Genomic DNA, 23,988 nt, shown 5'->3' with positions numbered 1-23,988 from the left:
AGCATCAGAGGAGCAGGAAAGCTGGCGATTCGGGTCTGGGCCCTTCTTCGGAAATGGGGGAGGGAATCCCAGTTCTGTTGACTCAATGTGCAGGCAGCAGTGTTGACTAAAAGCACCGGATAAAGCAAAATGCACAATCAAAAATAAAGTAATTTTTCGTCCGTTTAAGGCTGGCGTTCAAAACATTAGTCAGGGGGTGTAACAGGTGCTCCCGAAGGCGCTTGGGCGAACTTTTGCTCTGCATCTCGTACCTGTCAGGCGGTGCAGGGTGGCACGGTGTTGGGAGGTCTCGGTGGGTGGCGCTGCCGGTGGAGGCCGCTGCCCGGCTGTGGGTTTTTCTCGGCGAGAGCTTCCCGGGGCCCGGGGGCCCTTTGGTTGAACAACATGGCGCTGGTGGGTCCAGTCTCCCGCGCTCTTTCCGAGCGGTTGTCCCGGTGCCGGTTGCTGGTGGTGGGCGCGGGCGGCATCGGCTGTGAACTCCTCAAAAACCTGGTCCTTACGGGCTTCAGGGACATCGAGGTGGTAAGGAACGAAACCCCGAGGCTACTGTACGGCTTGGGCCGCGCCGACCGGGGGAGCGGGAGCCGGGGGCAGGCTTTCGGGCCTGTGCTTCACTTCGGGGCTGAAGCTGGGTTTTGGAGCCCGAAAGCGGGCGGGCGGGCCGCACACTCCTCCCACCCCCACCCCCACCCCCACCCCCAGTCAATTCGTTCAATTCTTCCCCCACCCCCACAGTCTCCCAACCCCACCCTCACCTCCCCATCCGCCTCGTCCCCTTTCCCGCAAGCCTCTAGCCCTGCCCCCCCACTTCCCAACCCCCCCCACACACACACTCACCCCCCCCCACACACACTCACCCCCCCCCACACACACTCACCCCCCCCACACACACTCACCCCCCCCACACACACTCACCCCCCCCACACACACTCACCCCCCCCCACACACACTCACCCCCCCCACACACACTCACCCCCCCCACACACACTCACCCCCCCCACACACACTCACCCCCCCCACACACACTCACCCCCCCCCACACACACTCACCCCCCCCACACACACTCACCCCCCCCACACACTCACCCCCCCACGTACACTCACCCCCCCCCACGTACACTCACCCCCCCCACGTACACTCACCCCCCCCACACGCACACTCACCCCCCCACACACACTCACCCCCCCACACACACTCACCCCCCCACACACACTCACCCCCCCCACACACACTCACCCCCCCACACACACACTCACCCCCCCCACACACACTCACCCCCCCCACACACACTCACCCCCCCCACACACACTCACCCCCCCCACACACACTCACCCCCCCACACACACACTCACCCCCCCCACACACTCACCCCCCCACGTACACTCACCCCCCCCCACGTACACTCACCCCCCCCACGTACACTCACCCCCCCCACACGCACACTCACCCCCCCACACACACTCACCCCCCCACACACACTCACCCCCCCACACACACTCACCCCCCCACACACACTCACCCCCCCCACACACACTCACCCCCCCCCACACACACTCACCCCCCCCCACACACACTCACCCCCCCCACACACACTCACCCCCCCCACACACACTCACCCCCCCACACACACTCACCCCCCCACGTACAATCACCCCCCCCACGTACACTCACCCCCCCCCCCCACGTACACTCACCCCCCCCACGTACACTCACCCCCCCCACACGCACACTCACCCCCCCCACACGCACACTCACCCCCCCCCACGCACACTCACCCCCCCCACACGCACACTCACCCCCCCCACACGCACACTCACCCCCCCACACCCCCCCCACGCACACTCACCCCCCCCCCACGCACACTCACCCCCCCCACGCACACTCACCCCCCCCCACGCACACTCACCCCCCCACACACACTCACCCCCCCACACCCCCCCCACACACACTCACCCCCCCCACGCACACTCACCCCCCCCACGCACACTCACCCCCCCCCCACGCACACTCACCCCCCCCACACGCACACTCACCCCCCCCACACGCACACTCACCCCCCCCACACGCACACTCACCCCCCCCACACACACTCACCCCCCCCACACACACTCACCCCCCCCCACACACACTCAACCCCCCCCACACACACTCAACCCCCCACACACTCACCCCCACACACTCACCCCCCCCCACACACACTCACCCCCCCCCACACACACTCACCCCCCCCCACACACACTCACCCCCCCCCACACACACTCACCCCCCCACACACACACTCACCCCCCCCACACACACTCACCCGCCCCACACACACTCAACCCCCCACACACACACTCACCCCCTCCCCACATACACTCACCCCCTCCCCACACACACTCACCCCTCCCCACACACTCATCCCCACACACTCACCCCTCCCCACACACCCCCCCCCATCACACACTCACTCCCCCACACACACACACTCCCCCCACACGCACACTCACCCCCCGACACACACTCACCCCCCCACACCCCCCCCACACACACTCACCCCCCCCACACACACTCACCCCCCCCACGCACACTCACCCCCCCCACGCACACTCACCCCCCCCACGCACACTCACCCCCCCCACACGCACACTCACCCCCCCACACACACTCACCCCCCCACACCCCCCCCACACACACTCACCCCCCACACACACACTCACCCCCCCCACACACACTCAACCCCCCCCACACACACTCACCCCCCCACACACTCACCCCCACACACTCACCCCCCCACACACACTCACCCCCCCCCACACACACTCACCCCCCCCCACACACACTCACCCCCCCCCACACACACTCACCCCCCCCACACACACTCACCCCCCCACACACACACTCACCCCCCCACACACACACTCACCCCCCCCCACACACACTCACCCCCCCCACACACACTCACCCCCCCACACACACTCACCCGCCCCACCAACACTCAACCCCCCACACACACACTCACCCCCTCCCCACATACACTCACCCCCTCCCCACACACACTCACCCCTCCCCACACACTCATCCCCACACACTCACCCCTCCCCACACACCCCCCCCCATCACACACTCACTCCCCCACACACACTCACTCCCCCACACTCCCCCCATCACACCCCCCCATCACACTCTCACCCCCCCCACACACTCTCACCCCCCCCACACACACTCACCCCCCCCACACACACTCAACCCCACACACTCACCCCTCCCCACACACTCACCCCACCCCATCACACACTCACCCCACCCCATCACACACTCACCCCCCCCATCACACACACACCCCCCCATCACACACACACCCCCCCATCACACACACCCCCCCCCCCGCACACACACCCCCCCCACACACACACTCACCCCCCACACACACACTCACCCCCCATCACACTCTCACCCCCCCATCACACTCTCACCCCCCCATCACACTCTCACCCCCCCCACACACACTCACCCCCCCACACTCCCCCACACTCACCCCCCCACACTCCCCCACACTCCCCCCACACTCACCCCTCCCCCCACACTCACCCCTCCCCCCACACTCACCCCTCCCCACACACTCACCCCTCCCCACACACACTCACCCCCCCATCACACACTCACCCCCCCATCACACACTCACCCCCCATCACACACACACCCCCCCATCACACACACCCCCCCCCCCCGCACACACACCCCCCCCCACACACACACTCACCCCCCACACACACACTCACCCCCCATCACACTCTCACCCCCCCATCACACTCTCACCCCCCCATCACACTCTCACCCCCCCCACACACACTCACCCCCCCACACTCCCCCACACTCACCCCTCCCCACACACTCACCCCTCCCCACACACTCACCCCTCCCCACACACACTCACCCCCCCATCACACACTCACCCCCCCATCACACACTCACCCCCCCATCACACACTCACCCCCCCATCACACACACACACCCCCATCACACACTCACCCCCCACACACACTCACCCCCCACACACACTCACCCCCCCACACACACTCACCCCCCCACACTCCCCCCCCATCACACTCTCACCCACCCCACACACACACACACCCCCATCACACTCTCACCCCCCCACACACACACACACCCCCACACTGCCCCCCATCACACTCTCACCCCCCCATCACACTCTCACCCCCCCATCACACACTCACCCTACCCACACACGCTCACACCTCCCCACACACGCTCACCCCTCCCCATACACACTCACACACCCCATACACACTCACCCCCCTCACACTCCCCCCATCACACACTCACCCCTCCCCACACACACTCACCCCTCCCCTCACACACTCACCCCCCCCCTCACACACTCACCCCCCCTCACACACTCACCCCCCCCTCACACACTCACCACCCCTCACACACTCACCCCCCCCACACACACTCACCCCTCCCCACACACGCTTTCACGCCCTCACATTCCCCCACGCTCCCCCCCCCACGCTCTCTCCCCCCCCACGCTCTCTCCCCCCCCACGCTCTCTCCCCCCCCACGCTCTCTCTCCCCCCCCCACGCTCTCTCTCCCCCCCCCACGCTCTCTCCTCCCCCCCCCACGCTCTCTCCTCCCCCCCCCACGCTCTCTCCTCCCCCCCCCACGCTCTCTCCTCCCCCCCCCACGCTCTCTCCTCCCCCCCCCACGCTCTCTCCTCCCCCCCCCCACGCTCTCTCCTCCCCCCCCCACGCTCTCTCCTCCCCCCCCCACGCTCTCTCACCCCCCCCCACGCTCTCTCACCCCCCCCACGCTCTCTCACCCCCCCCCACGCTCTCTCACCCCCCCCCACGCTCTCTCACCCCCCCCCACGCTCTCTCACCCCCCCCCACGCTCTCTCACCCCCCCCCACGCTCTCTCACCCCCCCCCACGCTCTCTCACCCCCCCCCCACGCTCTCTCACCCCCCCCCACGCTCTCTCACCCCCCCCCCACGCTCTCACCCCCCCCCACGCTCTCTCACCCCCCCCCCACGCTCTCTCACCCCCCCCCACGCTCTCTCACCCCCCCCACGCTCTCTCACCCCCCCCCACGCTCTCTCACCCCCCCCCACGCTCTCTCACCCCCCCCCACGCTCTCTCACCCCCCCCACGCTCTCTCACCCCCCCCACGCTCTCTCACCCCCCCCACGCTCTCTCACCCCCCCCACGCTCTCTCACCCCCCCCACGCTCTCTCACCCCCCCCACGCTCTCTCACCCCCCCCACGCTCTCTCACCCCCCCCACGCTCTCTCACCCCCCCCCCACGCTCTCTCACCCCCCCCACGCTCTCTCACCCCCCCCACGCTCTCTCTCCCCCCCCCACGCTCTCTCTCCCCCCCCCACGCTCTCTCTCCCCCCCCCACGCTCTCTCTCCCCCCCCCACGCTCTCTCTCCCCCCCCCACGCTCTCTCTCCCCCCCCCACGCTCTCTCTCCCCCCCCCACGCTCTCTCTCCCCCCCCCACGCTCTCTCTCCCCCCCCCCACGCTCTCTCCCCCCCCCCCCCACGCTCTCTCCCCCCCCCCCCCCACGCTCTCTCCCCCCCCCCCCCCACGCTCTCTCCTCCCCCCCCCCACGCTCTCTCCTCCCCCCCCCCACGCTCTCTCCTCCCCCCCCCCCACGCTCTCTCCTCCCCCCCCCACGCTCTCTCCTCCCCCCCCCCACGCTCTCTCCTCCCCCCCCCCACGCGCTCTCCTCCCCCCCCCACGCTCTCTCCTCCCCCCCCCACGCTCTCTCCTCCCCCCCCCACGCTCTCTCCTCCCCCCCCCACGCTCTCTCACCCCCCCCCCACGCTCTCTCACCCCCCCACGCTCTCTCACCCCCCCCCCACGCTCTCTCACCCCCCCCCACGCTCTCTCACCCCCCCCCCCCACGCTCTCTCACCCCCCCCCCCCACGCTCTCTCACCCCCCCCCCACGCTCTCTCACCCCCCCCCCACGCTCTCTCACCCCCCCCCCACGCTCTCTCACCCCCCCCCACGCTCTCTCACCCCCCCCCCACGCTCTCTCACCCCCCCCCCCCCACGCTCTCTCACCCCCCCCCCACGCTCTCTCACCCCCCCCCCCCACGCTCTCTCACCCCCCCCCCCCACGCTCTCTCACCCCCCCCCCACGCTCTCTCACCCCCCCCCCACGCTCTCTCACCCCCCCCCCACGCTCTCTCACCCCCCCCCACGCTCTCTCACCCCCCCCCACGCTCTCTCACCCCCCCCCCACGCTCTCTCACCCCCCCCCCCCCACGCTCTCTCACCCCCCCCCCCCACGCTCTCTCACCCCCCCCCCCACGCTCTCTCACCCCCTTCCTGTACAACCCTCTGTCCCGAACACAACCCCGCCCCCACCTCCTCTCCCCCAGCCCCCTAACTGGTCCATTCCTTTAATCTCATTCTCTGCCTTCACTCCGGTGCCTTTTTGGAAACTGTTTTGGCTTGTCTTTCTGCACAGCTATGTCTTCACAACTCTTGTTTTCAATATGGGAAATTTATGTCTTTGAATTACTAAGTCACCAATCAGTGGAGATAGTTTCCCCTCACTTTGTTTTCAACACCTTGATCAGATTTTCCCTTGACCTCTGTTTTAATGAAAAGAGCTCCAAGTTCTCTCATCTCTCCTTACAGCTGCAGCCCCTTGTTCTCTGGGATCCTAATAATTGAAATCAGTTTCTGTGGAACCTTGACTGATTTCTGAAAATGGTATACCCAAAACTGAGTAAATTGCTTTGTATTCTTTAAGGTTACCTAATTCAAATTGTCTGTAAATTCAAATTGTAATAACACAGAAAAAAATCTTTTAAACTACTTAATTTGAAATTTTAATCAAATAAATAGCTTTGGTTTAGCCATAAGTGCCTGGTTTGGCATTGAGTGTGCTGAAAGTTGGTTCTATTCCTGTGGATTTAGTTCACTCATGTGCTGTCCCTGGTAAAGATGAACTTTGTGCCAACCTATCTCTACTTGTTTCTAGGTGGATTTAGATACTATCGATGTAAGCAACCTCAACCGGCAGTTTCTGTTCCAGAAGAAACATGTTGGAAAGTCAAAAGCTCAGGTAACAGTCAAGTATCATCAAGAGATTTGATTTGCCTTTCTGTAAATGTGTAGAGCACTTTATGACTATCTGCATTCGTGGGTCTATTATATTGTCACTTACTTTAAAAAGACAAGATAATGATTTATATCTTTATTTTTTGTTTTTTCTGGAAGGCAGCCTTGTAAATGGATTCAAGCTGAGGGGAAAATCTCAATATTTCTCCTCCTCGCAGCTTTCTTTTGAGTTATTTCCCTTCCTTGGGTTGGGAGATTAGGTTGAGGAGATGCTCGGAATTCTTTTGGAATATCTGTCCTTCATCCATCTCTTCAAGTACCTTTCAGCCAAAAAAAACTTGCCTTTAATTGACACTTTTCAGAGCCTTACTTTATTAAAATCATTCTTCCTAACTATGTACTAACGAGACCTCAAACTAAATTGTTTGCCTTAGGCCACAGGATTAGAACATGTCGGTAGTTATGGGAAGTTTCAGATGAGATTTTCAAAGTCATGAATGTTTGATGAAATAATTGAGAAGCTTTTTCTTGGTAGTAAGGTGGGTAAACAGTGAACAGAGAGGCAATCAGAGTTGATTCTCTTAAAGACTAGTTTTGTTTGACCAAGGTGTTTGAGTTCTTAGAAGTGACAGAGAAGATCAGAAAGCATAGCACATTTCAACGTTCAAAAATGTTTGACAAGTGCCGCCACATAGATGTCTCACGTCGTATGGTCTTTGACAAGTGCCGCCACGTAGATGTCTCACGTCGTATGGTCTTTGACAAGTGCCGCCATGTAGATGTCTCACGTCGTATGGTCTTTGACAAGTGCCGCCACATAGATGTCTCACGTCGTATGGTCTTTGACAAGTGCCGCCACATAGATGTCTCACGTGCTGTGGTCTTAAGAAGGATAGTAGCAGGTAAGTAAGAGTAATTGGCTGGGTAAGTGGTCAGTAACATACTTGCCTCACAGGTCCAAGGCAATGACTACCTTCAACCAGGGGATTCCAGCCACCACGCCTTGACGTTCAGTGGCATTGCCAACACTGAATACATCACTATCAACATTCCGGAGGTTACCATTAACGAGAATCTGAATTGGACCAGCCGTATAAATACAGTAGCATTATGAGCAGGCCAGAGTTTGGGAATTCTGTGGTGAGTAGTTTGCTACTTGACTCCTGAAAGGAAAGCTGTCCACCAACTACAAGGCACAGACCAACAGTGTGATAGAATACTCCCCATTTGCCTGGAGGAGTGCAGCTCCAACAAAGCTCAAAATGCTTGGCACTATCCAGGATAAGTTGGCTCACTGATTGGCACCCCATTAATACTTTCAACTTGCACTTCCTCCTCCTCTGGTGCGCAGCGGCAGCAATGCATTCTGTGGACAAGATGCAGCCTGGCTCTTTTGATAGCCCCATCCAAACCTGCAATCTCTACCACCTAGAAAGATAAGGGCAGCAAATATGTGTGTGGAAACATCGCCATCTGCAAATTTCTTTCCAAACCACTCACCACCCTGACTCAGAAATACGTCACTAGTCCGAATCGTGGAATTCCCTCCCTAAAGGCGTTGTGGGTCTCTCTACAGCACATGGACTACAGCGGTTCAAGAAGGCAGCTCACCCTGCCTTCTCAAGGGCACCTAGGCAGGCCATAACTATTGAACAACTAGTGACCTCCACATCCTCTGAACAAATAAAGATCTCATTGCCTCCTGTACTGTAGTGTTCAGTGATTTTATACAGATGATGCTGGAGCTGACTACCAGTGGGAAAGGTTGAACAGATTTAAGACTTGTATTGGAGAGGACATGTGAAAGAAGTCTTGATTGTCATTCAAAATTGGGAAGTTTTGGCAGGGAGGGTATATGTTGGGAGAATGTCTACATTTATGGAAAAGTTCAGAACTGTGGACCATAACTACAAATAAGAGAAATAAGGAATTTTTTCTTCACCCCGTGAAGTAAGAATTTGAAACCTCTACCACAGCCACAGTTTCCAACAGCGTTGCAATGAAAGGAAACTCAAGTACGTAAGAAGGAAGCATAAAGATATGCTGAAAGGCTCAAATGAAGCAAGTGGGAGGAGACACGTAAGGCATACAAACATTTGTGTTGTCTATTCTATGCAGCATTGGTATAGATCTGTTACTCGGATAAATTTGAATTATATTCTCTTTGAACTTCTGTCTGTTTGGTTTGCAGGTGGCCAAGGAAAGTGCCTTAAAGTTCTGCCCTGAGGCCAGGATTACAGCTCATCATGACAGTATCATGAAGTGAGTTTTATCTTTTATTGGGCCTTGTCGTGCATTACAGAAGTTGTCTGCAGAGCCATGTGCTTCTAAGGTGGTGGTTGAGAAGCAGTTCAGCATTACCCTGGGAAATGGCAGGCCAGCGGTAAATCTGAAGAGTATGAATGTTTTCAGCTCTGGTTGTCCAAAGTTCTCTTCTAAGCAAGCAGTAGCTGTTCCTGATAACTCACTTTTAGAGAAAAACTACATTTTTCTCAACCTTAAGGGCATGTCAGAGTGTCTTTTATTTAATCCTGTTGATCTCAACATGTGCTCCACCTGGGGTCATAGCATGCTGGTAATTGTGTTTTTGGCCACTGCTTTAAAAATCCTGTGCAGCAGATTGAATATGTAATGTTACAATGGATCGACTTGCTCAAGGCCATTTCTAAGGGGGTTTACTGGTTATTATGTTGATGTGGGTTTGAAGTTGCATCTGGGTCCAAACCAAGAAAGGATAGCACAATTCCTTATGGCTGAACAAACTGGGATTTTTTAACAATAATCTTGCAGTTTTTTGATTACCTTAATTGATTTTTTTTTTAAAATTCCAAATCCTGAAGCTCCTCAACTAACAGGCCTGTTGAGCATCCTCATCCCGTAGACTACAGTGGTTCATGACACGAGCACACCTCTCCCTCCTCGAGTGACTTGGGATGAGCAGTAATGTCAACATTGTTAACGACACACTCAAACCTGAGCCTGAGTACAATTTGGCTTGAAAAATTGAATGAGACAGATTTAAATCTGTGATCCAACAACAAGTCTTTTTATTTCCTTAACCAAGATTGCAAATACATACAATGCACGGATCTGCCAGCAAAGGCTGTGACATTTGTGATCTTCAGTTCATTCAAATAAGCAATGAAAGCAGACACGATGTTTTTTTTAAAAAAAAGTCGAGAAGCAATTCTCAGCTCAAGCTTCAGTTGTGGTAGTAAGATCTGGATGTAGTCCTGTCAAACTCTGCTTTGTTGGATCAAATAGCCTTATGCAATTCTTGACTGCTGGAGCATGAAGATATGATTTTGGTTTGTTACTTGCCTAACTGAGCAGTTGGCGTACATAGTGATCAGTGTGGAAGGGAATCTTTTCGTAGAGGTAGCAGCAGTATGCCAGGCAATGCTTGGCAACATGTGCGCAGTTTTTTTTTACCTGTCCCACTTAGCATGCTGCCAACGTTTGATTGTCACATTAAACTTGCTAATTTATTGGGATGACGAACAAGGCAATGGAAATTGTGAAGAATTAGAGTGTGATATTTTGAAAGAGCTGTACATTTTTTTTTGTTTGTGGTGAACTATTTGAGTACTTTCACTTTTGTTTCCCACAGCCCAGGTTATAATGTGGAATTCTTCAGGCAGTTTACACTTGTGATGAATGCTCTGGATAATAGGGGTAAGGATTTCTGGCATTTAGGGCTCTATTGGTTTTAAGCAAGAGTAATGGATGATTGATAAATGCAAGAGCAAGTAATTACTGCATGCTGTTTCGGCCAGAAAGAGGTGTTTGCTTTCTTGGATCTAGTACTACGTGCAATAAAATTACAATCTCTAGCAACAGGCCTAACCTCCAGAAACTGGTTTACTGTTCAGTTAGATCATGACAGATCTGTATCTGAATCTCATTTGCCCACCTTTAATTTGCATTTCTTGATAACATTATCTAATAAAAAGTTCATTCATCGTAATCATGGGCATTTTTATTGATCTGAGTTTAGCAGTGCCACCTGTAAGACAGTCTTTCCTCCTCTAATTTTAAGATTGTTCTTGATTCCTCCTCCATTGTTTCTCTGTATATCTACCTTATCAAATGCTATGATCAAACAGCACAAAGGCTTTTGACACATGGTGCTTGAGTCTATTCTTTCAAAATTACTGAGAAAAGTGATATGTTGCTGAAGCTTTTCATTTTGCACTCATCATGAAAAGCAGACAGTTTCCAAAAACTGAACAAAAAAGCAGAGAGGTGTGATTCTGTGTTTAGCAGCAGTGTCCGAACAATCCTGTGTTGATAGTTACGCTAAAAATCAGTAAGATAATCAGTTGACCAATTGAGCCAATTCCATAATCAGTTATGGCTTACTTGTGCTCACTAGAAGTGACATACATTCATCTGTAGGGGTCCATTCTCTCACAACACACCAAATCTGTTAAGGACTTAGGCCTTTAGAACATAGAACATTACAGCACAGTACAGGCCCTTCAGCCCTCGATGTTGTGCTGACCCGTCATACCGATCTCAAGCCCATCTAACCCACACTATTCCATGTACGTCCATATGCTTGTCCAATGACGACTTAAATGTACCTAAAGTTGGCGAACCTACTACTGTTCCGGGCAGAGCGTTCCATTCCCTTACTACTCTCTGAGTAAAGAAACTACCTCTGACATCTGTCCTATATCTTTCACCCCTCAATTTAAAGCTATGCCCCCTCGTGCTCGCCGTTACCATCCTAGGAAAAAGGCTCTCCCTATCCACCCTATCTAACCCTCTGATTATTTTATATGTTTCAATTAAGTCACCTCTCAACCTTCTTCTCTGTAATGAAAACAGCCTCAAATCCCTCAGCCTTTCCTCGTAAGACCTTCCCTCCATACCAGACAACATCCTAGTAAATCTCCTCTGTACCCTTTCCAAAGCTTCCACATCCTTCTTATAATGCGGTGACCGGAACTGTACACAATACTCCGAGTGCGGCCGAACCAGAGTTTTGTACAGCTTCACCATAACCTCTTGGTTCTGGAACTCGATCCCTCTATTAATAAAAGCTAAAATTAATTTATTTATTGAATTAACCAGGGGCTTGGGGAGCCTCTATTTCCCAATTGTTTCCTCTACCATAATGCTTCAGCCATTCGAAGTTGACTTGTCAGCTAACGTGCTCCCTGTTCTCCTGTTGTATCAATTATTAGTATTCCTGCATTTGTCCTAGTGAGTGCAAGGCAAAAAGCTTCAGCAGTATTCAAGTTCAGCATGACCAGTTCTTTGAAAATGATTCAATTAATCCTGCTGCCCCACAATTTAATAGCAATACATTCTTTAGCCTGTTTTGACATGCATGAAATCATATCTGATCTTCAACAAGTCCACTTTCCTGTCTGATTCCGACATTCCTTGATTCCCTCAAAGCCAAAAGTCTATTAATGTCAGTCTTGGATATGCTCAGTAATCAAGCACCTATGGCTCTCCAGAATGGAGAATTCAATGTATCACAAATCTGAGTGCTACCACCGCCCTGCCGGCGCAATTTAAATGTTGATCCCTTGCCCTGACGTTATGACCCCCTCCTCTAGATTCTCCAACCCAGTAACTGTGCATCCCAGATCCTAAGCAATTTCCCTCAATTATATTTTAAATGCCTCAGATTTCCCCATCTCTGCCCCATTCTAACACAATGGATTACAAGCCAAGCTTATGCAAACCCTCTTTGTGAGAAAGGAAGATGTCACTTGCCTTCTCCTTATTCCAGTGCTGGCCCTGACCCTGGGTGACACTAAATGAGCAAGAACCAGGATCGGACCTGGGGCCTGCCAGATCTTCATGACTCAGTTAAGTCAACGTCTTAACCAGTAGACCATTGGAAAAGCAAACTTTAATGGTCACCAGAATTAGAAAATGCCAGCACCAAGAGATTGTCCAGAATGGGCGCGTTGTTAAAGTAGCAAGTGGTGAAGTCTGTGCTGCAGTGTTCTGTTGTGCTTTCAGCAAGTGGAACAGTTTCTCAGCCTTCCCATGTGTGACTGGCCTGCAAGATCAACAGCTGAATTTTAGCAAGCACCAATACTTTACAAAACTCGTTAAAGGAGCAGCCAGCTAGGGGAAGATCAAAATATGTAAATCTGTACTGGACAGTAATCTCCTCCTTTCGGTTTGGACATAACTGTCCCTGTACTGCATCAGAACCACCTTTTGTGGAACAGTTCAGAATTCTTTCTCCTCTAATTCAAGATAGTTAATCTCTCCCAGTCTGTTCCTGGTGTATGCTTTCAGAATAATGAAATACTTGATACATCTTCAATGGATATATCTTGTTTAAATTATGTGCACATTCAGTTGCTTTGTTGTACATGTGCTTTGTGATCAAATCAGAGTTTACAAATCTGATGTTGCTTCTGTTCAATCTGTTTTTGCCAGCTGCACGTAACCACGTGAATAGAATGTGTTTAGCTGCTGACATTCCTCTTATAGAGAGTGGGTCTGCAGGATACCTCGGTCAAGTCACTGTTATCAAAAAGGTACTGAAAATATTTGTTCTCCAGTTGCTGGTTCTTTTAATAAGGACAACCTAACATTCTCTCTCAAATTTTGAACTTGCCAGGAGTCTCACTTGGGTGTAACTGCCATGGATCCTGGCTGTTCGTATTATCATGTTCTGAGTCAGCATTATTCTTGTAATTGTTGAGTTTGAAACTCTCCTTTACTTGTAATGGTATGCATTAGCAGCTTTCAAACAGATGTTTCTGGATAGTGCAGGATCCTCACCTTGAAGTTTTATTCATAGTCTCATTGTCCCAAGTCCATAGGCCATTTCTTGTTTCCTATTATTCCATGTTTAACATCAGTTGACTCAAATCTGAAATAGCATAAAATGTCTGAACCTAAAAATTTGCCAATTAACAACTAGCCTCCTAGTTAATGCTACCCTCTCCGAGGATCATAAAAGATCTCCTGTCATGAGTGCTGACACCTCTTCACGTGCTGATTCCTTTTGCAAATAACACGGGGGGCACTTTCAGTGAGAGTTTGGTACCTGTCCTGATGCTGCTGACAGTAACATTGTCTTTTTGCAGGGAGTAACAGAATGCTACGAGTGCCAGCCCAAACCAACACAGAAAACCTTTCCAGGTTGCACAATCCGAAACACTCCTTCAGAGCCAATCCACTGTATTGTATGGGCGAAGTACCTTTTCAAGTAAGAAGCAGTTTTGATGAGAAGCCGTTAACCTTAAATATTAACTCTTACTCTCTCTCCAAAGATGGTGTATGGGTATTTCTGGCATTTCCTGTTGATTGTATTAGGTCTTATTGGTAGAGGAATTGAGTTTCGGAGCCTTGAGGTCATGTTGTAGCTGTACAAGAGTCTCGTTCAGCTGCACTTGGAGTATTGCATACAGTTCTGGTCGCCGCATATAGGAAGGATGTGGAAGCATTGGGAAGGGTGCAGAGGAGATTTACCAGGATGTTGCCTGGTATGGAGGGAAGGTCTTATGAGGAAAGGCTGAGGGACTTGAGGCTGTTTTCATTAGAGAGAAGGAGGTTAAGAGGTGACCTAATAGAGACATACAAGATGATCAGAGGATTAGATAGCGTGGACAGTGAGAGCCTTTTTCCTAGGATGGCGTTGGCTTACCACAAGGGGACATAGCTTTAAATTGAGGGGTGATAGATATAGGACAGATGTTGGAGGTAGGTTCTTTACTCAGAGAGTAGTAAGAGCGTGGAATGCCCTGCCTGCAACAGTAGTAATCTCGCCAACTTTAAGGGCACTTAAATGGTTATTGGATAAACATATGGATAATAATGGAATAGTGTAGGTTAGATGGGCTTCAGTTTGGTTTCACAGGTCGGCGCAACATCGAGGGCCCAAGGGCCTGTACTGCACTGTAGTGTTCTATGTTCTGTGTTCTATTCAGAGAAATGTGTGTCAGTCTACGTGCTCATGAATGTGTGAGTGCATGCAGATGTGTCGAATCGGGTTTCGTCCTGAGCCATGGTAACAACTTGATACTTATCAAAGTCACAAATGATATCCCTGAGAGTGTGACAAAGTTAACTTCTCTTCTCTCATCATGCTTCTTGATCTGCTTGCAGCTGTCGACACACTTGACCACACCAACCTTGTCCAACACCTCTCTTCCATCACGTGTATTCCTGCCCACCTACAGTACTCACGATGTGGCTTTAGCAAGGCCCAAAAAACTAGCAAGTGTGCAGAGAACATGTTGCCAGGTCTGGTAGGCCTGAATTACAAGGAGTGGTTGGACAGTATAGGACTTTATTCTTTAGAACGTAGGAGAATGAGGTGTGACTATTGAGGTATATACAATCATGAGGGGCATAAATAGGATGAATGCATATAGTCATTTTTTCCCAGGGATGGGAAATTGAAAACTAGAGGACGTAGGTTTAACACGTGAGGGGAAAGATTTAAAAAGGACTTGAGAGGCAACTTCATGCAGAAAGTGGTGAGTTTGGAATGGGCTGCCAGAGAGTGTGTTTGAGGCAGGTACAATAGCATCATTTAAAAAAAATTTGGATAGGTTCATGGATGGGAAGGGTTTAGGGGAATGTGGACCAAATGTGGGCAATTGGAACTAGCTGAGAGGGCACCATGGTTAGCACTGACCAGTTTGGGCCAAAGGGCCTGTTTCCATGCTGTGTTTCTCCATGACTCTATGATTCTGTCACCTGGTTCCATTCTTACTTACTGAACTATTACCAGAGACTGTAAGAACCGCCGATGCTGGCGTCAGAGGTAAGTGTGGAGCTGGAGAAACACAGCAGGCCAGGCAGCATCAGTGGAGCAGGAAAGTTGACGTTTCAGGTCGGGACCCTTCTTCAGAAATGGGGGACGGATAAGGGAGTTCAGAAATAAAGAAAAAGGAGGGGTGGGCTTGGGGAAAGTAGGTGGGATAGTTATAATTGAGTGCTGGTAGGCAGTGGTGGGGATTGGTCAGTGAGGTGGGAGGGGTGGATAGGTGGAGAAGATGGACAGGTTGTGTCAAGTTGAGGAGGCGGGGATGAGAGGGAGAGGAGGATGGGATGAGGCCAAGGGTGTGTGTTTGCGACAAACAACAACGCTTTGCAGTCACAACTCATTTCAACACCCCCTCCCACTCCCCGGGTGACATGTTCATCCTGGGCTGCCTCCAGCATCACAATGACACTACCTGGAAATGGAGGAGCAGCACCTCATGTTCTGCCTCAGGAACCCATAACCCAATGGTCTCAATGTGAATTTCACCAGTTTCCCACTCCCAGCCTCATCCCATGACCAGCCTCCCCCTCATCCCCGTCTCCTTGACCTGATGCAATCTGTCCATCTTCTCTCCCACCTCCCTGACCAATCCCCACCGCTTCCTACCTGCACCCACCTGTCACCATCCCAACTACCTTCCCCAGTGTGCGCTCTCTATTTCTGAGGTCTCTTCCTCATCCCCCACTTCTGAGGAGGGGTCCCCAACCCAAAATGTCAACTTTACTGCTCCTCTGCTGCCTGGCCTGCTGTGTTCCTCCAGCTTCACACTGTGTTATGTCTTTTAGCAGAGAATTATCTGTAGTGCCTTCAAATTCCCACCCCCTCTCTGCTTCTGGTGTTTCCCCAAGTAGCTATCGTTCATTTCTTGTATTTCTCATCTATATGCGTCCCCTCAGTAACATGACCAGAAAACACATTATTCACATGTTTGCTGTCAACAGCCAGCACCAGAACGGTGCATGGCATGGGGGAGCTTGCCAGTGCTGTCATTGTCATTCTGTATGGTAGATGTCACAGGCCACAGAGGTGCTGTTGGAGGAACCTTGGTAAATTGCTGCAACGCATTTTGTAATTTCCAAACGTGGGGTCCAGGATCTCAAGTGGGGCCATGAGCTGATATTGTGGAGTTGATCTCAAAGGTATCAACTGGTTGTTGTGCTGCTATGACACTCACCTGCCCACCCAAGCTCCTGCTATTCATTTCAGTGGGGCCTTTAGAGATTTTGAGTCCCTGGATCTTTCTGATAGGGAAGGGACTTGACTGGGATTATTTGGTCCGTTAAGCATACATTTCTTTGATTACTTCCCTCCCCCTCTCACCATACTTTCTCCTCTTGCCCAAGCTCCTTGTGTTTTTTTATTTGTAGCTTTCAGTTTACATTTAAATGTTCTGCTTGATAATCTTTAATGGGAGATGATTTGCCCATTGGTGTTGTGCACAGCAGAGGCACATATTACTGTATATGAATGTATCTGTCGCAACCAATAACATCCAGAGTGTTTGTTTGTTCTGTCTGCAGTCAGTTGTTTGGAGAGGAAGATGCTGACCAGGAAGTATCACCTGATACAGCTGACCCAGAGGCTTCCTGTAAGTACAAGAGTGACCCTGGGACAAGTTCACCTGAATTTAGTCCTAATTAAATGAATGTAAAGGGATGTTGTACGATGGTCGAGTGAGCCTGATTCCATTACAGAGATGGAATGTGGCTCTGACCTTTGGTTGGGAAATAATTTCAGCAAGGAACTAATTCCTGTGCGTAACTGGTAAACATCAGTCACAGACAATCACATTGACCTATTTTACTTTCCAAAGTTACTTTAAAGGAACATGCGCATCTTGCAATTTCGCTCCTTGCTCGAAAAGCTGATTAGGTTGAGGCTCTCGTTTTCCTGAAAAGGAACGGCTAATGGGTAACCTCATATAATCTTGTAAAAACAGGTTGAGAGTTAGGAGTGGATGTTTCAACTTGAGTGAGTCCAGAATTAAGTTTCAAATATAACTGATTATTTGTGAATCTCATAAGGAATTCAGAAAAAACCTCTTCACCAATAGAGTGTTGAGAATGTCGAACTTGACTGAGGTGACCATTATAACTGTTTCAAGGAGAAACAAGATAAAAGCAATAAGGAGTGAGAAATAGGATAGATATTTAGAGCAAGATAAAGTAGAGTGGAAGGTGACTTGGATGGAACCTAACATCTAATTGGCCTGTAAGTTCTGAATTCTGTGTCTCCTGAGTTTGTTTCTAAGTTTTCCTGGTTTTTTTTGCAACTGGATCAGTTGGTACATTATTTAATCAAAAATGTAGATTTCTGCTGTTCAGACCGTCCCACTTTGATTTTCTTATTGATACACACATACTGTTTCACGGATTCCTGATACGTTACCTAGTGATTGTTAGCTGATCCTTCATCAGAGCTTTCCAGCTGAAGGAAAACTTATCCTTGTGCACAGTTGTCACTGTTCATTCAGGCACCCATGAAACTTCCAGTGGGGTCACCAGATGGAGATCAAGCACGGGAGCCTTGACTGCTTTTCTTTTATCACCACAACCCATTCTTTCCCATCCCCAACAGATCCCCAGCTTATAGTATGGTTGTCACACATCACCCACTAGTATCAAATAGACCATGACAGTCTGGGTTGAGAACCTGTTGTCTTAAGGTCTCAGACACAGTGGGTGGATGACCTGAGCCATTGTGATTCTGTCTGTCTACACTCTTATCCTATTATTTGTTGCTGAACTGAGATTTGGAGTAATTTGTTGTAATTCAGAGGAACTGACATGTTGAAGTCTTGTTCAGTTCACTGCTTTGGGTATGAAATTATGCCAACAGTTTAACTATATGGTGACCTGCCAAAATGTCAAGTATTAAAATGCTCATTGTTTTGAAACATGACAGTAGTGATGAGAGACTTCAATTAAGTGCTGAGACTGAAGAAGTCAGATTTGTTACTCCATCCAGCAGGAAGAGTTCATTACAAGCTGGTTTTTAACAAAGAGATTAATAATGGTTTGGAATACAGTGCCTGAAAGAATAAGACCAGCAGATTCAATGATAATAGGAGGAGAGGGACTCTTTGAAAGAGGCAACATAGGCAGAATGGGCAAAACTGGACTCTTCTGACTGAGTCCTTGGACATTCCCTTTGGTGTTCAGCCACTGAGCAGTCCGTTTTGCATCAAGACCTGAGGCTGTATTATTTTTCAGCATTTGGGATAGACTCCATTGAAGCACTCAATCCTTTTCTAGTTTAATAGAGTAGATGCTGGAGAATTTAGATCGAGGGGTCTCAAACTAATTGGTAAGTCAGTTGAGATCAAGATAGGAAAATTTTCACTGAAGTTTGTGAATCTTTGAAATCTTTTACTCCAGAGGGTAGTAGATGCTCAATGAAATCATAGAATCCCTACAGTGCAGAAAGAGGTATTCAGCCCATAGTGCCTGACTGTCTGAAGAGCATCCCACCCAGTCCTCGTAACTCTGCATTTACCGTGGCTAACCCATCTCGCCTGCACATCCTTGGACACTGCATGGCAATTTTTTAGCATGGCCAATCCACCTAACCTACACGTCTTTGGACTGAGAGAGGAAACCGGAGCACCCAGAGAAAACCCACATAGACACAAGGACAACATGAAAATCACACAGACAGACACCCATGGCTAGAATTGAATCCGGGTCCCTGGCGCTGTGAGGCAACATCCAAACCTCTGAACAACTATGCTGCCCCTTCATTGGTGTATTCAAACCTGAGATCGATAGATTTTGAGAAGCTCATGGAATTGAGGAGTGGTGGGATTGGATGGAAATGAAATTGAAATAGATGTTCAGACATGGTCTTCCCTAAAGAGGTTTTGTATAAAATTGCTGTAGTCCTACCACATGATAGCACTGCTCTCTCATTCAAGATGAGTTGTGGTGGTTTAACCTGAGGGTCATCGTGCCTCAGGTCAGTAGACGTTGAGAAGGAGAGTCCTTCATTGTAACCAAGTCGTTACGCTGTTTCAAGAGGGGTTGCCATGGGTACCCGCATGGGCACTAGTTATGCCTGTCTCTTCGTGGGGTAAGTGGAACATTCCTTGTTCCAGTGCTATTCTGGCTGCCACCCACAAATCTTTCACTGATACGTCGATGATATCATCAGAGCTGCTTCCCCCTCTTGTCCGGAAATGGAAAACTTCATCAATTTTGCCTCCGATTTCCACCCTGCCCTCACTTTCACCTGGTCTATCTCTGACTCCTCCCTTTCCTTCCTCAACGTTTTTGTTTCAGGGGATACTGGCCACTAATATCCACTACAAAGCCACTGACTCCCACAGCTACCTGGTCTATCCATCCTCACACTCCACTTTCTGTAAAGTCTCCATCTCTTTCTCTGTTCCACTATCTCCATCGTATATGTTCAGATGAGGACAACTTCGACAAGAGAGCTTCCAAAATGTCCATCTGCTTCCTCAACTGAGGATTCACCAGCTCCGTGATTGGCAGGGCCCTCAACTCAACCCATTTCCTGCACTTCTGCCTTGACCCCTTCTCTTCCCTCCTGCAACAGTGATAGGGTTCCCCTTGTCTTTACCTATCATCCCACCAGCATCCACATCCAGAAGATCATCAGGTTCTATTTCGGTTACCTCCAGCAAGATGCCACCACCAGACACACATTCGCTTCCCCTCCCTTGTCCTCCTTCCACAGGGACCATTTCCTCTGGGACAGCCTGGTCGCACATCCTTCACCCCTGTATCAAAGCGTCCAAACATACCTTCCAGGTGAAGCAACACCTCACCTACACTTCCCGGAATCTACTGTACTGTATTGGTTGCTCATTATGTGGTCTGTTGTACATTGGGGAAACGAAGCATAGACTAAGTGACAGCTTCGCAGAACATTATGTTCTCCTTGGCAAAAAAGACCCTGAGCTACCTGTTGCCTGCCAGATTAACGCACCACCCTGTTCCCTGGCCAACATCTGTCTCTAGCTTGGTGCAGCATTCCAGTGAACCTGAACGCACGCTGAAAGAACAACACTTGCTTTTCCGCTTGGGGACCCTACAGCCCTCTGGACTCAATATTAAGTTCAATAAATTTAGTGTCTAAACTGTCCCATGTCCCAGCCCCCTCCCCCACACTCCAGGCCTTATTACCATGCAACCTGCTATCTCACACCACCTGTTGTTAGCCACTAATATCCCCATTAACAGCTTATTCACCCTCCTAGGCTAATCTCTTTGTCTCTTTGGGCTTTATCCTATCATTTACTCCCCCTCCCCTTTTTTCCTGCATATAAACTGACGTTTTCCCAGCCACCATCACTTCTGAGGAAGGGTCACTGGACGCAAAATGTCAACTCTGTTTTTTCCTTCACAGATGCTGCCAGACCTGCTGAGCTTTTCCAGCAACTTTGTTTTTGTTCTGTGCTGTTGATTTTGCTCTGTATTGGAAAAACAGCTGTCCAGCTAACTGAACCTCTGCTTTTGTGTAGGGTTTTAGACACAAAGTTATTCAGAAATGTGAACCCAAATCCCATAATAGCAATTAGAAAATGTTAATTTATTTAATTAAAGTAAATCTTTCTGTTGAAGCTTTTAATCTAACACTCATCAGAATAACTAACAAGAATATCAATGTTAAGAGAAAACCTCACATATACTGTGAGGAGAGTGCTGATTAGCTGCCAAGTGGTTTTTGATTGATTGGTAGAGGTGTTGCCACGGAGAATGTACCAATTAGATGACTACCAGTTAACTGTATAAGGTTTTGTTTAAATTTAAACCAGGCAGGTTGACTGCAGTGTTTGGAACCAGGTGGACCTTGTTCACTACATGGGGGTTATTAACCCGGGCCAGTCAGGAGGCAGTGGCTGACCGAACAGGAGGTCTAGGATCTCCTCAGTTGAGGACTGACTCTGAGTTGGCTGGTTACAGACAGTGTACTGTGCACAAGTAAATAAAGGGTAACTTAGTGACGGGATGTCAGAATGTGTGCAGTGATGTCACCCTGGACAAGACATTGATTAGTTGATGGCAGTCATCAAAATTGTTTAATTTCAATCAGGTGCAGTTAGTATGAAGTTATCTCTGTCTGGACGGACAGAGACTTGTCGGTTAATATATGTACCTTCCAGTACACCCAAGTGCCACACTGTAAGTCCAAAAAGTGACTCTAAATTGGTTGCCAGTGTGATTCCTCACACACTCTGTTATTTTAAATAATAAATGCCAGACAGGACTCCAGCAAAAATGTTTTTGTTTCCAGCAATGCTAAAATAAATCTGGAAATAAAAGCTAATATGAGTAATAATAGTAATCATGAAACTACTGAATTGTGGTATAAACCCATCTTGATTACTCATGTCCTTGAGGGAAGGAAATCCATCATTTTTGTCTTGTCTGACCTATGCATGACTCCAGACCCAAAGCAATGTGTTTGAATCTTAATTGCTGTCTGAAATAGCCTAAAAGCTATTCATTTATATGTATTTGCACATTGCCACCTTTGCAGGGCTATTGGGCTGAGCAAGAAATGCTGACTTTGCAAATGATACTTGTGAATGGATTTTAAATAAAAGATGGTTTGGAAGAGGCTTGAGGGGCCAAATTATTTTCGTCCTTCTATTTGCTCATGATCTTCTATGTCTAAAGTATATTTCCAAATTGCTTGTTGGTAGGGGAATTGTCGGATGCAGCAGCAAGGGCAGGAGCTTCCAATGAGGACGGTGGCATCAAACGTGTATCTACAAAGGACTGGGCCAGATCCACTGGGTACGACCCAGTAAAAATATTCAACAAGGTACAGATGCAAGTCATTTTCAGCCCATTGTTAGTCAGTGCACAGTCAGTAGAAGTTGTAGAGGATGTAATACATTTTAATGTTGATGGCAACTGATGGGTTTGAGAGAGTAGAGTTTGTACCTCAGAACCTTTGAATATAATGCTAAATATTTAGCTTTAGCATTCAATGTGGGAATTACTAACTGTTCCAAAGCCATGTTTGGCTGTTGCCATCCAATTAATTTCTTCAGTGGAACCCCAGAGATATCTCCCCTGCTCAGAATCCTATGCCACTGTTTTATTTAACGTGTATCATGATCCTGTCTGATCCACAGTGCTAGTGATTTAAAAAGGGCCTTCAAAATGACAAGAAACTTTGATTCTGTAAATTTGGGAGCTGCTTCCATCTGTTAGTGCATCTGTAAGTACAGCATGTAAATTTCCAATAATCCAAAGGTTCGGGATTGTTGGATGGAGAAATGTTGCAATCCACCGAGTTCACCTTTCTCAGTCTGGTCAGTTGCAAGATGGAGCAGGTAATGGAATTGTTACTAATCATAGCAATCAATGTCTGGCAATACTCCATTGAGAGTTGTAAACATTTTTCATGGGGCCTGCAGAATAATGTGAAGATTAGAGTAGTGAGTGACTATGGTCACCAGCTGTTCAGTGCACTGGGCTGATGGTATCAGTGAGACTGCCATATGTTCAGTACAGTGTAAGTTTCATTTGAAGGTGGGGTTGGGCAGGACAGTGTGAATGGAGGAGTGCTGAAAGCTGCAGAAAAGTAAACACTTTTCCTTAAAGAATTATTGGAACCATGCCTTCAAATGGCAATTGTTGAAGATTATTGAGGTTATAATTTAGACGGAAGTATCCATGGTTATTAATTTATTTGAAAAAGATTTATTCAAGTAAAAATGTTTGAGAAACACTGAATTTGCCATCAATTGCAGGAAATCTGCCACATGACGTCACATGTTCTACAGAATTAACTACTCTCGAAGAAGAAGAAGAAGAAGACTGAGCATATCAAGTCTAATCAGAGACAGTTAGGGCTGGGGAACAAATTTGGTCTAGCCAGGAATGCCCACCTACCCAGAAAAAAATGTTTGTGATCTGTTAGATTACAGCACTCCTTGATGGGGAGCGTAAGAATTAGCCTGCTCCCAATCTCTGCACATATATAAGACTCATAATTTGTATAGAATCAAAGACAACACACAGCTATGTGGGTACAATAAAAAAAGACTTGCATTTGGTAGTGCCTTTCACGCATTTGGATATTCCAAATCACTACTATGTGTAGACACTGTTGTAAATTAGAAATGCTGGCAACTGCTATATAGCAAGGTTAACCTGTTTTGGTTTG

General features: G+C 49.6%; 1 protein-coding gene across 2 annotated transcripts in view; it reads left to right on the top strand.

Moving 5' to 3' along the window:
* The first annotated feature begins 342 nt into the window (after nt 1–342).
* uba2 (ubiquitin-like modifier activating enzyme 2) overlaps nt 343–23,988 on the top strand; it is a 47,514-nt gene continuing 23,868 nt past the window's right edge. Inside the window, exons 1-8 of one of the 2 annotated variants that reach the window (XR_009446813.1) lie at nt 343–522; nt 7,006–7,089; nt 9,277–9,347; nt 10,696–10,760; nt 13,500–13,600; nt 14,156–14,277; nt 17,364–17,431; nt 22,514–22,635. Coding sequence is in view for 1 of the 2 variants with exons in the window: in XM_059651793.1 (XP_059507776.1) it covers nt 385–522; nt 7,006–7,089; nt 9,277–9,347; nt 10,696–10,760; nt 13,500–13,600; nt 14,156–14,277; nt 17,364–17,431; nt 22,514–22,635 (771 nt within the window). In the remaining variant the exon portion in view is untranslated. The remainder of the gene's footprint in view (nt 523–7,005; nt 7,090–9,276; nt 9,348–10,695; nt 10,761–13,499; nt 13,601–14,155; nt 14,278–17,363; nt 17,432–22,513; nt 22,636–23,988) is intronic. The other variant, XM_059651793.1, reaches the window with a different exon arrangement.

The sequence above is a fragment of the Stegostoma tigrinum genome, chromosome 16 (genome assembly GCF_030684315.1).
Source record: "Stegostoma tigrinum isolate sSteTig4 chromosome 16, sSteTig4.hap1, whole genome shotgun sequence".
In the NCBI taxonomy this organism is placed as follows: domain Eukaryota; kingdom Metazoa; phylum Chordata; class Chondrichthyes; order Orectolobiformes; family Stegostomatidae; genus Stegostoma; species Stegostoma tigrinum.
The sequence above is the reverse complement of the archived record's forward strand: the minus strand, read 5'-3'. Positions and strand labels throughout refer to the sequence as shown.